The sequence below is a fragment of the Hypomesus transpacificus genome, chromosome 9 (genome assembly GCF_021917145.1).
Source record: "Hypomesus transpacificus isolate Combined female chromosome 9, fHypTra1, whole genome shotgun sequence".
NCBI lineage: Eukaryota > Metazoa > Chordata > Actinopteri > Osmeriformes > Osmeridae > Hypomesus > Hypomesus transpacificus.
The window spans coordinates 159252-174123 of record NC_061068.1 but is presented as its reverse complement, the minus strand read 5'-3'; the positions used below and the strand labels follow the sequence as shown (position 1 = coordinate 174123).

The following is a 14872-nucleotide window of genomic DNA, read 5'->3' as shown; positions in this document are numbered from 1 at the left end:
TATCAGAGCCCCTCAAGGATGTCTCGCCCTATCAGAGCCCTTTTAAAATGTCTCCCCCTATCAGCCCCTCTAAGATGTCTCCGCCTATCACAGTCCCTCTAAGATGTCTCGCCCTATCAGAACCCTTCTAAGATGTCTCGCCCTATCACAGTCCCTCTAAGATGTCTCGCCCTATCACAGTCCCTCTAAGATGTCTCGCCCTATCAGAGCCCTTCTAAGATGTCTCCCCCCTGTCTCAGTCCCTCTAAGATGTCTGGCCCTATCAGAGCCCCTCTAAGATGTCTCGCCCTATCAGAGCCCTTCTAAGATGTCTCCCCCCTATCTCAGTCCCTCTAAGATGTCTCGCCCTATCAGAGCCCCTCTAAGATGTCTCCCCCCTATCTCAGTCCCTCTAAGATATCTCGCCCTATCAGAGCCCCTCTAAGATGTCTCCCCCCTATCACAGTCCCTCTAAGATGTCTTCCCCTATCAGAGTCGCAGCAACAGGGGCCGTGACCTTTGTTGGGTGTCGTCAACACAAAATCAGGATACTGACTCTTATCCACCATCTCACCAACCACCGCATGATCAAAGACTGTTGTTGGTCATTAAGAAGACTGTCTGACCTGACCTGGATTAGTAGCAACAGTGGGGTAATCTTTGTCTCATAGACGTGATGTCGTCCTCTTGGCTTGCTGTCTTTGATCATGTTGGTGATTGTACTCTCTGGTTGTAGCTACTGGCACACAAAGGAAGTCAATTCCAGGTCCTCTCTTTTGAATGGCTACAAGAAAGCATGCACAAAGGATTTGATGAGCAGCTTTCAAGTGAGTGTGTGCGTGTGTATGCGTACTTGTGCCTTATTGTGCGTATTCTGTGTGTGTGTGTGTGTACTTTCACTATATTTACACTGTTGTGTGTTCAGGTCCCTGCTATTATTTGTTAGTAATTTCTATGCCCTCTTTGTAACCATAGCTCGATGAACCAGTAAACAGTGAAGTCAACTTTGACGCTACTGTATGATCAGTAGGTGTTCATCACTGTCTTTATGACCTTGTGTAGAGATTACTCTCTATCTTGTGGCTAAGATTATCATCTCAGCGGGGTTTTAATTATTGGGTAACAAGTTAATAAAAAAAAACTGCCAGTCAGCCAGCCGGTCAGCAAAACAGTCTGCCAGGCTGAACATCTGTCAGAGGGAATGATCTCATTGTCATAACACTCTGGATTAACCTCAATCAAGCCACCAGCACAGACAGCTGATGAAGAAGATTATGTAAATATAATGGTGGTCTCTCTGTGAAGGTCTCTCAGTGAAGGTCTCTCTGTGAAGGATTCTATTAAGCGCTCTGAGAAGAGTTCAAATGTACATCAGCGAGCTATTGGCCTTTCCCATCCTAAAACCACGCTTAAAAGACTATCTCTCTCTGCTCCACCCTCGTTCAAGGGATTGGAGAGCGGGGTTCAGGAACCCTGTGTCCCACCTGGTCTTCCAGATGTTTCTGCGAGCCCACAGGATGGCAAATCTGAAACCGCCCTCCTGGATTGAAAAATAAACATGATTTTAGAAAAACGTAGATTCTGTTTGTTAATCAAGACCCTCGTGCTGTTTGTGTATGGATTTGTGTGCTTTGCATCTCTCTGCAATGGTCATCCCATGACTAATGATATCCTTTTATGTTGACTCTTGTGTTGTGTGTTAATAAGTCCCCTAACCAACGTGATCCACTACTCTCGGCAGGAACACTAACCACCACATGCACACCACAGAAGAAGACCATTATGTACACACATGCACACCACAGAAGAAGACCATTATGTACACACATGCACACCACAGAAGAAAACCATTATGTCCATACACATTAAGAGATTAAATTAAAGATTAAAGACATTAAAGATGCCTGAAGAACATACAGATTTTGCCTTTGTGTACTGTACTAATCTGTGAATATAATAGTAAACATTCCTACACCTCATCACTTCATTTAATTCACTTTATTAATATGACAGAAACAAACATTATTATAAACAGAACTGGTTGGTATAAACAGAGAGATTTACACCAACCAGCATACAGTATTTGTGTTCCGAAGAGACACAGGCAAATACATGTGGTTACAGAAGTTAACTTATAAAAAAAACATAGAATTCTACAATTGACATTATGACGTTACAAAAGCACTCAATTCAAATCATATTGACAAAAAACACCCACAGTGTACTGTTTTATTTGGCATACTGTACAGGAAATGTTTGGATGTATGGAAGAGCTGCAAAAGTTCAAGTTCAAAAATTACCTTGGACTCAAACGGTTGATAAGGTAAGAATATCCAGTTCATGCAACCTGAAACTGTGACAGCTAAACACCAGAGGATAGAGTTGAGGAAGTGAATACCATGTAAGGTAATACCTAGATCCACCAGCTCCTCCATACAAGCATCTCAGCTGAGGTCAGTGCTGCTAGTTATTGATCCTGTCATCCAGGGGTGTTCAATCCTGGTCCTCAGGGTCACCGTCCTGAATGTTCTAGAATCTAGAGGTTTCCCTGCTCCAGCACACCTGATTTAGATGAATGGGTTATTACCAGGCTTCCACAGAGCTTGATAACAATCCATTAATTTGAATCAGGTGTGTTGGAGCATGGAAACATCTAGAACATACAGAACAGTGGACCCTGAGGACCAGGATTGAACACCCTTGCTGTAGTCCATACAGTGGTACAGTATATAACAAGTCTCATTTGCTACAACAACACAGCATGCGAGTCACGCTGTCTGATCTCCTGTCCGCTGCAGTTCTGGCCGGATCCTAGCCAGGTTCCTCCGGAATCTGTCCCGGCACCCTGGCCTCCTGCACCGGGACCCTGGCCCCCTGCTCCAGGCTGTTCCTGGGGCTGGAGGTGGAGCAGCCGGTCTTCTGGAGGAACTGGAGGAAGTTCTCCTGCAGGGAGCCCTCCTGGCCGGACGCGCCCAGCTCCACGGGCCGCGAGGAGCCGCAGCAGCGCCGGAACTTCACCAGCTCCTCCCGGATCTGCCTGTTAAGCATGCCATAGAAAAAGGGGTTGACGGCGAAGGAGGAGTAGGCCAGCCAGGTGACGGCTTCTTCCACGTCGCCCGGGCTCTGCCGCGAGGCTCCGAACGACAGGTGCAGGTGGAAGATGAAGTAAGGCAGCCAGCAGAGCAGGAACTGGCCCACAATGACCACCAGGGTGAGGGCGGCCTTGCCCCCACTGAAGGCCCGCTCCGGGGACAGTCTTTGGGGCAGGTTGCGTCCCGCGGTGATGATGGTGGTCTGGCTGTTGATGGAGTCCGAGCGCCGCTTGGTGGGGTTGCCCGAGGAGGAGGAGGAGGTGGAGGTGGCCCAGGCAGAACCAGGGGCTTGCTGCAGAGCGGCGGAGCGCGCCACCTTATACACGCTGCCGTACACGGTGAAGATGACCAGGGCGGGGAACAGGAAACACACCACGCTGAAGAGGACGGCGAACAGACGACGCAGCCGGCCGTGGCTCCAGTGGAGGGAGCAGTGCGACGCGGCGATGGAGCTCTGGGGCCCATAGGCCGGCCAGCCGTAAAGGGGCACCAGGGCTAGCAGGATGGATTTGACCCAGATGAGGAGCATGACCCCCATGGCCAGGTTGATGCTCATCTTCATCTCGTAGCGCATGGGGTGCACGATGTAGAAGTAGCGCTCCACGCTGATGGCCGTGACCGTGAGGATGGAGGCGCAGGTGAGGAAGACGTTGAGGAAGATGTAGACCTGACACTCCAGCACGGTGAACACCACCGTGCCAAAGTAGGGGGAGCTGGTGAGGATGCCCAGGGGCATGAGCAGGATGGCACACAGCATGTCCACGGCACACAGGTGGCACACAAAGGCAAACCTTTTCAAGTGAGGGGCGCGGGCAATGGCCACCATGACTCCTGCGTTGGCCAATAGGGCGATGAGGTTCAGGGTCACCATAAAGAATAAACCAATTAGGTCCTTGATCTCTGACTGGGAGCTGGTGACCACGCCCACTTCTCCTGGGACGGTGGGATGAGGTCCCCATTGGCTGGTGGGGAGGCCACGAGACGTGTGATTGGGTGGAGAGGCGAACATCTGACCAGACTTTTCCATGGTTTAAACACGATTGGTCACTCAAGAATCCCCCATTTTCCACTCAGGAGGCGGCTATCACACTGGAGGCTCCCTGTCCAAACAAGTCAAAGCACAAAGTTTAAACGAGTGGGTTTGTTGACAGATAAAAAGCTGAATATGCCAAAGGATGATGGGATATATCACATTGTCCCTTTTTATGGAAAATCTCCTCTAATGGTTTTAATGCAGTACTTGTCTGGCACAGGCTAAATCTGTGACCTGTATATCGCTTGAGATCCATTAAAGAAGGAGGATATGACCATATTTGGAAACCACCAGTCACATGACTTTATAACTGACAGTGAAAGTGCTTTTACATAAAAAAATGTTCACATATGCCGTATTGATGGAATATGTGTACACATGGATAATCTATATAAATACAACACCACAAAAATAAAATATTTTTAATTTATTAGTGTTTAAGGCAATAATCCAATAACAGGGATTATCGTAGATGCAGTTACACAAATGCCCTCCTTTTTCTGTGCCATCACAAATAATCACTCACTAAAGCAAACAATATCTTATTTTCGTGCACATATTTTATGGTAAAGTGGTTAGGGTTATTCGAAACAAGTACAGCAATAATCAAAAGTAATCATACTTTTTTTGTGGATAAACCATAGGTTATGTGTGTGAGATGGTTTAGTGGTTAGGGAATGCAGCTACCAATCAGAAGGTTTCCGGTTCGATTCTCGGACCAAAGGTGTTAGCGTGTGTGTTTTTGGGTAAATGACCAAAGGGGTTAGTATGTGTGTTTTGGATGAAAAGACCAAAGGGGTTAGCATGTGTGTTTGGAGTAAATAACCAAATGGGTTAGCATGTCTGTTTTGGATGAAAGGACCAAAGGGGTTTGTGTGTGTTTTGGATGAAATGATCAAAGGGGTTAGCATGTGTGTTTTGGATAAAATGACCAAAGGGGTTAGCATGTGTGTTTTGGATGAAATGACCAAAGGGGTTAGCGTGTGTGTTTTGGATGAAATGACCAAAGGGGTTAGCATGTGTGATTTGGATGAAATGACCAAAGGGGTTAGCATGTGTGTTTTGGATGAAATGATCAAAGGTGTTAGCATGGGTGATTTGGATGAAATGACCAAAGGGGTGAGCATGTGTGTTTTGGATAAAATGACCAAAGGGGTTAGCATGGGTGATTTGGATGAAATGACCAAAGGGGTGAGCATGTGTGTTTTGGATGAAATTATCAAAGGTGTTAGCATGGGTGATTTGGATGAAATGACCAAAGGGGTGAGCATGTGTGTTTTGGATAAAATGACCAAAGGGGTTAGCGTGTGTGTTTTGGATGAAATGACCAAAGGGGTTAGCATGTGTGTTTTGAATGAAATGACCAAAGGGGTTAGCATGTGTTTTTTGGATGAAATGACCAAAGGGGTTAGTATGTGTGTTTTGGATGAAATGACCAAAGGGGTTAGTATGTGTGTTTTGAATGAAATGACCAAAGGGGTTAGCATGTGCGTTTTGGATGAAATGACCAAAGGGGTTAGCATGTGTGTTTTGGATTAAATGACCAAAGGGGTTAGCATGGGTGTTTTGGATTAAATGGTCAAAGGGGTTAGCATGGGAGATTTGGATGAAATGACGATGAAAGGATGAAAGCGTTTAGTATGACCTACCCATTTTACAGTTCAGTAGACTCCAGTAGACTCCAGCAGACTCCAGTAGAAGTCTGAAAGAGGCAGCTATCCTAAGGTGTATGATGTCGCACCTAGTAAAGTCCATACACGAGCCCTCCAGCCCCCCTAAAAACAACAGTTAAGCTCCAACTGGGTAACGCTTCAGAACTCAGGTGTCTTTAGGAAGTCCTCCTCCACTGAGCCCTGCAGGTGTCCCTGCGTAAGGGTCCAGGGAGCTGTCCAGATGAGGTCCAAGAATAAATATCAAGGTTTCGGTCGTCTTTCCAGCGATCACCAAAGGTTCGACGGCTGCTTTGGCCATGCGACAGTCCAGGTCTGCTGTGGTGAGCACCTGCCTGAGTTTGGTTACAACTCAGACGGTCACTCAGGGAAGACGGTGTTTATCCCTGAAGGACGCACACAGGACGGAGCTTTGCCTTCCATCTAATGTGGGTTCTCTCTCTCCCTCTCTCTCACTGTCTCTCCCTCCCTCTCTATCTCTCTCTCTCTTTCTTTCCCTCTCTCCCTCTCTCTCTCTCTCTCTCTCTCTCTCTCTCTCTCACTGTCTCTCCCTCTCTGTCTCTCCCTCTCTCTCACTGTCTCTCCCTCTCTGTCTCTCTCTCTCTCCCTCTCTCTCGCTTCATCCCTCCTCCTCCTTTCACTCCATCGCTGTCCTGTCCTGTGTATAGCTGTGACTGTCACACATTGTGTTCTGTGTGATCATTTTCTCCCCCCTCAAACAGACACTCACTCCTCTGTGTCTTCTCCAGAAACAGCTCTGCTCTGGGTCCTAGTGCACACCAAGTGAGACAAGAGACTTGTACATTCTGTTGATGGTTGCCTTGGCAATCATCCCTAGTTTCTATCTACAGGAGGTGATGTTCGGAGTGCAGGTATTATGGATGGAACACTTGCAGATGATGCCTACCTGCATGTTAATATCAGTGACCCTGATCCTACAGCCTAGATGAGTATCGGGGATTCTTGATGCACACTTCTACAGGACTGTCATCACCGACGCCTGTGTATATCAAGTCTTATTTATATAGCCCTTTTGTGTATTTTGTCAGAGAGCTTTACGCCCATAGAACTGCACCTCAACCAAGCTAAACCCTCAAGCAAGACAAGGAAAAAACAACAAGTTAAAACTAATTTGAGGAAAAAATGGAAGAAACCTTGGTAGAAGCTATTCAGTGACCCCTCCTCCAGAGACGGTTGGTGAAAGAGAGGTGCAGAACACAGGCTAAACAGTCATACAACGAGAGAATAAAAACATGCACATGGATGGCACGTGTTCTGAGTTGACATGTCAGTCATGTAAGCCAGGGGTTTTCAACTGGTTTTGTCCCAGGGACCACCATCCTTACTAGAAAGTAATCCACGGCCCACTGATGTGCCTGCGCGTGTGTGCCTACGTGTGTGTGTGCCTGCATGTGGATAGAAGGAAGTTTTAACATTTGGTTTTCCATGTTGCTTTTATTTAAAAACCTCAAACAAATCTAGAAATATCTACTTAAAAACCTCAAACAATATACATAAAATCTGAAAAATGTAAATGTGTATGTGAGATTCTGAACACTAATAATATATATATTAAAAAAAGAAAAACTCAAACAAATCTAGAAAAATCTGGGTAGCAAATTTATATTTGAAAAAAAATCAATGGTGGACTGATCAACATAGGCTTGTGTCGCGGGACCCCTGCAATGCCGCCGCAGACCACCAGGGGGCCGTGGACCCCTGCAATGCCGCCACGGACCCCCGGTTGAAAACCCCTGATGTAGGCAACAGATCTCATCTTCCCTCCATGGCTTTCACAGGCCATGCCATCACGATAACCATGGCGACTGTTTGAAGGCTAATATGAAACATGTAATTTGCGTTTTAAATGAAAACTGAGGTGAGATAAATGACACTGACATGTAGCAAAGTAACACAGTGATCAGTATGTGACTGCATTACAATACTCACAGGTTAAAATAATCAATTCAAATACATTTAAAATAAACAACATGACACTGACTGTAGTATAATTGTTGTCTTTAATGTTTTGCATAATAAGGGATTTGCGTCCAACATCCTCAATCTCTAGCTCACTAATGCAGACGCCCTCTGCTGGGGAGGCAGGGAAGTGTTTCCCAGCTCTAAACACAGGTCCTAAGGACAGAGAAATGACCCAGGCTACATGACACTGCAGCACACTAACAGACACTTTCAGGGCCTTGCATACGGTTAATAGCAGAAACATCCTTCATACACTTCCAAAAAGAAAAACTTAAAGGCATACAGTTTATACATACTGTGTGGAGGTCAACCTTCTACGTTACGTACTTCACACTATACAGTCATGTATAGAATATTATTCATCGTGCATAGACAACATTTTGGTTATTATACAGTATATCCCTCAAGCCAGTGGAAATTGCAGTAGCGTCAACTCAAGACTAAGCTGTTATACAGCTAATATACAGGAGCAGGGCTGACAGTGCAGCGAGCAAAATAAGCACAACCGTTATGTGACAGTTGACAGATTCAATATTGAGAGGCCTTGAAGAATGTTTCTTAAACATAGGTACTGTGTACATATGCATACACACACACACACACACGTGTGGTGCGGTACAATCTGACAGCAGATACTGTGACACACACGTGGTGCGGTACAATCTGACAGCAGATACTGTGACACACACACACGTGGTGCGGTACAATCTGACAGCAGATACTGTGACACACACACACATGAGAAATATCTGTGAGGAGAGAAACAAGCCCTTCCAGGAGAGCGGGAAAAAGGCACAGGGAAACGTCTTCTAAACATTCAGGACACTTTGGTTGGGTTTGGGAGGGAGAGGCAGTGGGAGATTCTAACGGCGTAATCTGTACCGTGTGTCGTCGAGCAGAGAGGAGGATCTCATCCCCTCAGCCTGAGTCCTGCCAGCTAGATCTTGAGTTCCAGCAGGTATCGAATGCGACACTGGTTCTCGTTGTAGATGAGGTACTCGCTGTTATCGAAGGAGCTGCCGGAGAACTGGGGCTGCTCTATGGGGGGTCCCTGGGGCACCATCACCTTCTTACCATCCAGGGTGATGGAGACATCCTTAGAGGGGTCTGTAAGACACACACACACGTGTTTACCACACATCTGCACCACGCTTCTTACCCAGGACATCAGTTTTCCCCCCTCCGCCCCTCAAAGAACTCACACCAAACTGGGTGTGGATCTATAACACAGGAGTCCCCCCAAATCATGACAGATTTCAAATTCAGATCATTCATGAATACCCACTGAAAGAGCGATGACAAGTCCAAGTGTAGGTTGTGTACTGAGTTGAGTGTGTACTCTACCTGGTTCCACGCTGCCCCGGGCCACAACACTGTGGTAGCCTTGCGGAGCTTTCCTGAGGGAGCTGTTATCATACGTGATGTGGTGCTCCTTCCCCAGGATCACTTCATTCAGGAACATCACTCCTGTCCCTTTACAGGTGCTCACTGTGGAGAACACACGCAACAGACGCTGAAACTACAGCCAGACTTTCTCGTAGATATCATCTACATCTCATCATCATAGATGCACAATATACAGTATATTCACTGTGTGTGTATACATAGTGTATTTACGTATATTCTGTTACATTATCGAAGGGACAAGATCTCAAGATGGCACACCCAGTACAGTCTCACTGACTGGCTAACTGACTGACTGGGGCGTTTGGAGGAAGGGGTAAAGGGACTGACTGGAGCATTTGGGGGTAAAGGGCGTCTCACCGTATCCCACTGACTTGCAGTTCTCCGAGGCGAAGTAGATCCCTCTGCCGACACGGCCGCCGGAGTGCGGCATAATCCTCAGACCGCTCTTCAAGATGGCCGCCACCACCGCCACGTTGGTGCCGTGCCACAGCAGGCGGCGGTTGTCCAGGCTGTCGTTCGCCCTGAAGCGCTCCGCCTAGGAGCCGTGGAGACACGGGCTACGTTGTTAACACGGGTTAAAACAAGCCGCTGATGTAAGGCTTTTAAAAACTGAGTGAACGGGATGGCTCCAAGGCTCCGAAGGCATCTGCTGTGTGGTGTGAACCTACTGGAACACCAAGTCCTGAGGTGCAGAAGACTGATATTGGAGCTGCTCTTTCTAACTGACATGCTGTTGTTTGACCCACCTCGCTCTCACGGTCCACCTCCCAGACATCAATGATAACAGGTTTTCGGTCTGTGTCCGCTGTGACATCAAGGTATGTCTTAATGACCTTCAAATAAGAAAACACAACAGGGGGTGTGTACTCTTTACACACACACACACACACTCCATGTTTACTGGATTCTAGAGCTGGGTGTAGAGTGACGCTACCTTAAACTCGTGAGTGTCTCGGCCTAGTAAGCTGAGTCTGCACTTGAGGGAGTCGTAGTTCTGGTTCAGAGGGTGGGGAACAGTCTCCACCTTCATCTCCTCCTGGGCCTTCTCCGTCTCTGCCTTCAGTTTCTGGGCAACTTCGATGTCCGCCAGCACCTGCAGGGGGCAGCAGAGGCAAAACAGACATGACGCTCACAAACGACCACACCCACACTCTCGCAGGCGAGATGTACTCCCGAGTCTTTGGGATTTTCTCTGGCAAATCAGCTAAAACGTGAGCCAGGAGGGTCTCACCAGAAGCATTTCCTTCTTCTTCTCTAGTATCTCCATCATGTCGATGGGGGTTGGTCTGTGGCGGCCAAAGTTGTGTGGGATGGTGGTGTAGAACTTGGACGAGAGCTCCTCCAGCACGTTGGACGATCTCTTTGGACGAGACCTGCCGCTGCTGGTTAAGGCCGCCTCGATCTCCTCCAACACCTCGAAGCCCTTGGCGATTTGCAATTTGCTCAGATTCCCCAGTGGCATCTTCTTGACGTCTGTTTCCCATACACACACACACACACACACACACACACACACACACACAACCAGCCGGGCACACACACAATCAGACAAACACACATACACAACCAGACGAACGGAAAGCGATGGGACACTTAGTGGATGAATTCTCTGCCAAACTGATTTTAAGAAACGTAAAAACTCTTCTTAAGAACCTTGTCAAGGACAGAACAACGTAGTCTACATTGCTAGCTCAATGTTGATTAGGCTTGTCATAATCCTATCGACTGCACGAACATCCAAATCTACACGGAAGAACCCCGCAGGAAATAAAGATGTACATTAGACAGAAATGTGGTTTTTAGTGACCTTTTATCACCTGACATTATCTCTCATTGTCAGTTGGATCATAGATGGAACCTTGAACTTGACTGGATTGAGTCGGACTGCCAGAGAGCTGTGGGAATCACACCATCACCATCTCACACTTGCATTCCTAAAGCTTAGCAGTGCCAACATCAAACCAGTGCAACAGGTAATATTACAGAGCTTGTGTTCACTAACCTAACCTACCCACCTGAACCTACAGTACACTGACTGACAGGAACACTTAAGACATTAGTACATTTCTTTCAAGGAGCTGAAAGAATCCAACTGACTGTTACTGAGACCCACCCAGGTTCATGATCTCCATGGCTTCTTTGAACATGTCATTGCTGAAAATGAGGTCGATGAGTTTCTGAGTGGGTTGGTCCAGGGTGCATGGAAGGACGTTCCTGCTGACCGCTACAGCTGCACCATCGACAGTATCCACCTGTACCAGAACCACAGGAAATACGTTTGACATGGAAGTTTGTGTGAAAGCTCCATAAACATGACCACCAAGTGTGATAACAACATGACTACCCTCTTGTGTTTCATGAAATAGAAAGAATGGCAGTTACTGTTGCTATGGAGACACATGTCACTTCAGTGTTTCCCCTAGGTATACAGGGGAGGGGGGGCGTGGGACTGACCATGTAGAGACAGAAATGACATGCCGTCGTGTAAATAAGATAAATAACATAAGGCCATTTAGTTTGTTTAATAAAAGAGCAAGCTATAGACCTGTTTTATATGAAAAGTAACCTTAGATTACCTATTTTGTGATCTGTCGCTATATATATATATATATATATAAAATACTTGACCTTCCAGGGGGGGCGTTGGGGTGGCGGGGGCCCCCCTAATATAATGGTAGGGGAAACACTGCACTTGCAGTACAGAAAGGTGGCCATGAATGACAAGGAAGCTTCTTAGTTTTCTAGTATGCTTCAAGTACAAATACTTTATTACTGTACTTAAGTAGATTTTTCTGATTACAGTACTTCATAAGAGCCCACTTCTTTAACTTGAGTGAATAAATGTAGTCAGTACTTCAACTTCAAGTGTTTTTAAACATGAGTAAAGGCCTACCTGTAGTCCCCCTTCTGCTCCAGTGAAAGATGCGTGTACTTTAGGCATCTCTATATTCTGTGTAATGAGGCTTGTAGTTTCTAGGGTGGTGCTACGGTATGAAACCAAAATGCTTTTAAATTATTTAAAAATATTATTTTTTTTTACCGTTTTTGGTACAGATCCATCTATAACTGCCCTTCTTCCTATTTCCTGTCACATGACATGACTCCCTCGGCTTTCCAGAACGTTCAGTTACCTTGACCTCTGCATCCTCATCCCCGTCCACTTCAATCAGGGTGTACTTCCAGGATGGGACTGGAAATTATCACGGTCACTCCAGTTGTTCTTCGTTTTCTCTTTAAACTTTTTCTCAAACATTTTGACGGATGATTCTGCGTTGGGTAGTTTAGACAGGTTGGACTGTCCCGATTCGCCCTGGCAGTAAAGAGGAAAAAAATGGTTTATAATAGTTAAAGACAATATAATACTATTGGCTACCTGTAGGCAAATCATTTCAAATCTTACCACTCTCCCCCATCGGGTCCAACAATAGTACTGGGAATCTGATAAGATGACTTGAATGACGTAAAACTTGTTGTTGTTGTGACCGATATTGGTCTGGTTCAGCATACAGTCATAATCCTCGTAGATCTGTTGAATGACAAACCGCAACACACGACAATCTGAAAAAGTGCGGCCCGGCTGGTTCCTATGTAGGCTAACCGCTGCATCTTCACATCTTTATCTCACCTCTCCTTCAACATTGCAGTGTTGGTCAATCTTCTTGGCCTTCACCTGGGGTCCTGCAGCCTTCAGGGCCTCCTTGGCTGAGGTGAAGGCGTCTTTGGGTTTCTCTGGTTCCTCCTGCTTCACCTTTTTAGCCCCTGTCTTCTTGGCAGATGCCGCTGCCCGTCTCTTCGGCGCCATCTTCCCTCTGTAATTACCCTCCTGCAAACGCACGGTAGTGTTCTCTCATGAAAGATTTAGCAAAACTAAAAGAGTATAATGAAATTTACGCCCCGGCTTTCTTCCATCTGAGTTGTGGGAGCTCACGTCATGGGGCAAGCTCGGGCATGCCTGCTATCGCCTCTGATGCTGTAGTGCCAGACAGCCTGCAGGACAACACTGTACACGGCCACTCAAGGCACTTTACCTGGACAGCCCTGACTTGCAAGTTACATGACACGCTGCATGCAGATAACATGTGGTGTGTGCGGAGCGCAGGTGTTGGAAACAGTTCAACTTTTACAGACGAAGCGGCCGCTTGAAATGACCAATCATGACGAAGACAGACCTGATATGTGATCACTAACAGGCATCTTAAAATCGGAAGAAATTATGTTAGAAGAAATCTAGGACTCTTCATGGGTTCTAATCGTATATTTTACGCTAATAAAGCCGTTGCAAGTCGATATCAACTGCAAAGGTCGTCTCTTTTCTCGCATATCCTAACGTGTTCAGGGCCTCCCAGCTAGCTACTTTTGCTAGATAGCTAATATTACACTGCACAACATAGCAGCATGCAAGCAATCATCCATAGCCTCGTATAAGTAAACGTTTTCAGGAGTGTTAGCTTTATGTGAATATTACTAGGTCTATTCAGATGTTACTTTAAAGCAACACGCAATGTTACTTATGTTTTAACTATAATTTTGGCACCATTGCTAGCAATCTGCTCGACATCTGATTGTGGCTCAATGTCCAACTAATCGTCAGCTTGGTCCGCAGTATGCTTACATATCTTACTGAAAAATACCCTTTAAACAACTGACACCGCACGCAAGAACTATTTAAAAACAAATTACTCACTTTTATCTGCGCAACCGATTAGGTGCTTGTGCAGTGACAGCCACTCTGCACGAGCTGTCAGCTGTCAAGAGACTCGAGCAGAAACACGCACTGAGTTACCAAGACTGAAACTAGTTTGGTCACGAACACAAAGTCATAACCAAATTGAAGAGGTATTCCCTATGAAATTTAAACGATGCACAAGGCGGATACTCGAAGTACTTCTGGGTGTGTTCAAACCCGGAACACAACTCCAATCAAATCTCGTTTCGAACAAAGAGCTGATCGTGCTAAATGTCTATGGTGCCAATTCTAACAACTTCATTTGGTCTGAGACTTTAATTCAGACCATAGCCTATTATTCATAGCCTATTACATATACAATTAAAAAAGGTCATTAAAAATCCTGTATGTAGTCATACTTTGTCATATGACATGAAATATTGGCTACATTACAGTTAAATTCAATTCGAGTTTATTGGTCACATAACCATCCACAGTTCGACCTGTAGTGAAATTCTTGGTTTAACCATTTGTATTTCTAACCTACCGTACATATAATAATGAATAGATATATAGATATAAATGAGAGTGTTGAGGGCCGTTTGAAATTTGCTGTATATTTAATGTCCTCTATAAGCTAGATTCTTGTTTATAGAGTTTGTAATATTGGTACAAATATTACAGTAATAAACTAATGCTAATGTATTTTCATTCAAGTCACATCTGCATTATTTTGATGTTGTTGCCCACTAAGTCCACGAGATGTCATTGTTGCATCAGAGGTGCGACCGTGGAAGCATTGAGCCGTCCACATACATTTACATTTAGTCATTTAGCAGACGCTCTTATCCAGAGCGACTTACAGTAAGTACAGGGACATTCCCCCTAAGGGGAGTAGGGTGAAGTGCCTTGCCCAAGGACACAACGTCATTTGGCACGGCGGGGAATCGATCCGGCAACCTTTTGATTACCAGCCCGACTCTCTCACCGCTCAGCCATCTGACTCCCACTTACCCTAGTTTCCAAACATTTTTTTATGTGT

General features: G+C 45.9%; 2 protein-coding genes across 2 annotated transcripts; both read right to left on the bottom strand.

The window, feature by feature from the left end:
* Nucleotides 1-2790: 2790 nt before the first annotated feature.
* On the bottom strand, nucleotides 2791-4098 carry gpr61l (G protein-coupled receptor 61-like). The gene has a single exon (XM_047026482.1). The coding sequence runs from the start codon at nucleotides 4096-4098 to the stop codon at nucleotides 2791-2793; it is 1308 nt and encodes a 435-aa protein (XP_046882438.1).
* A 3678-nt stretch (nucleotides 4099-7776) lies between these two features.
* parp3 (poly (ADP-ribose) polymerase family, member 3) lies at nucleotides 7777-14067 on the bottom strand. The gene is given in 12 exon segments (XM_047024999.1): nucleotides 7777-8864; nucleotides 9102-9245; nucleotides 9522-9699; nucleotides 9911-9997; nucleotides 10099-10257; nucleotides 10396-10637; nucleotides 11278-11416; nucleotides 12296-12342; nucleotides 12345-12474; nucleotides 12565-12690; nucleotides 12790-12987; nucleotides 13849-14067. Coding segments are annotated over 11 exon segments (1599 nt in total). The 5' UTR covers nucleotides 12967-12987; nucleotides 13849-14067; the 3' UTR covers nucleotides 7777-8694.
* Between the last annotated feature and the right edge of the window lie 805 nt (nucleotides 14068-14872).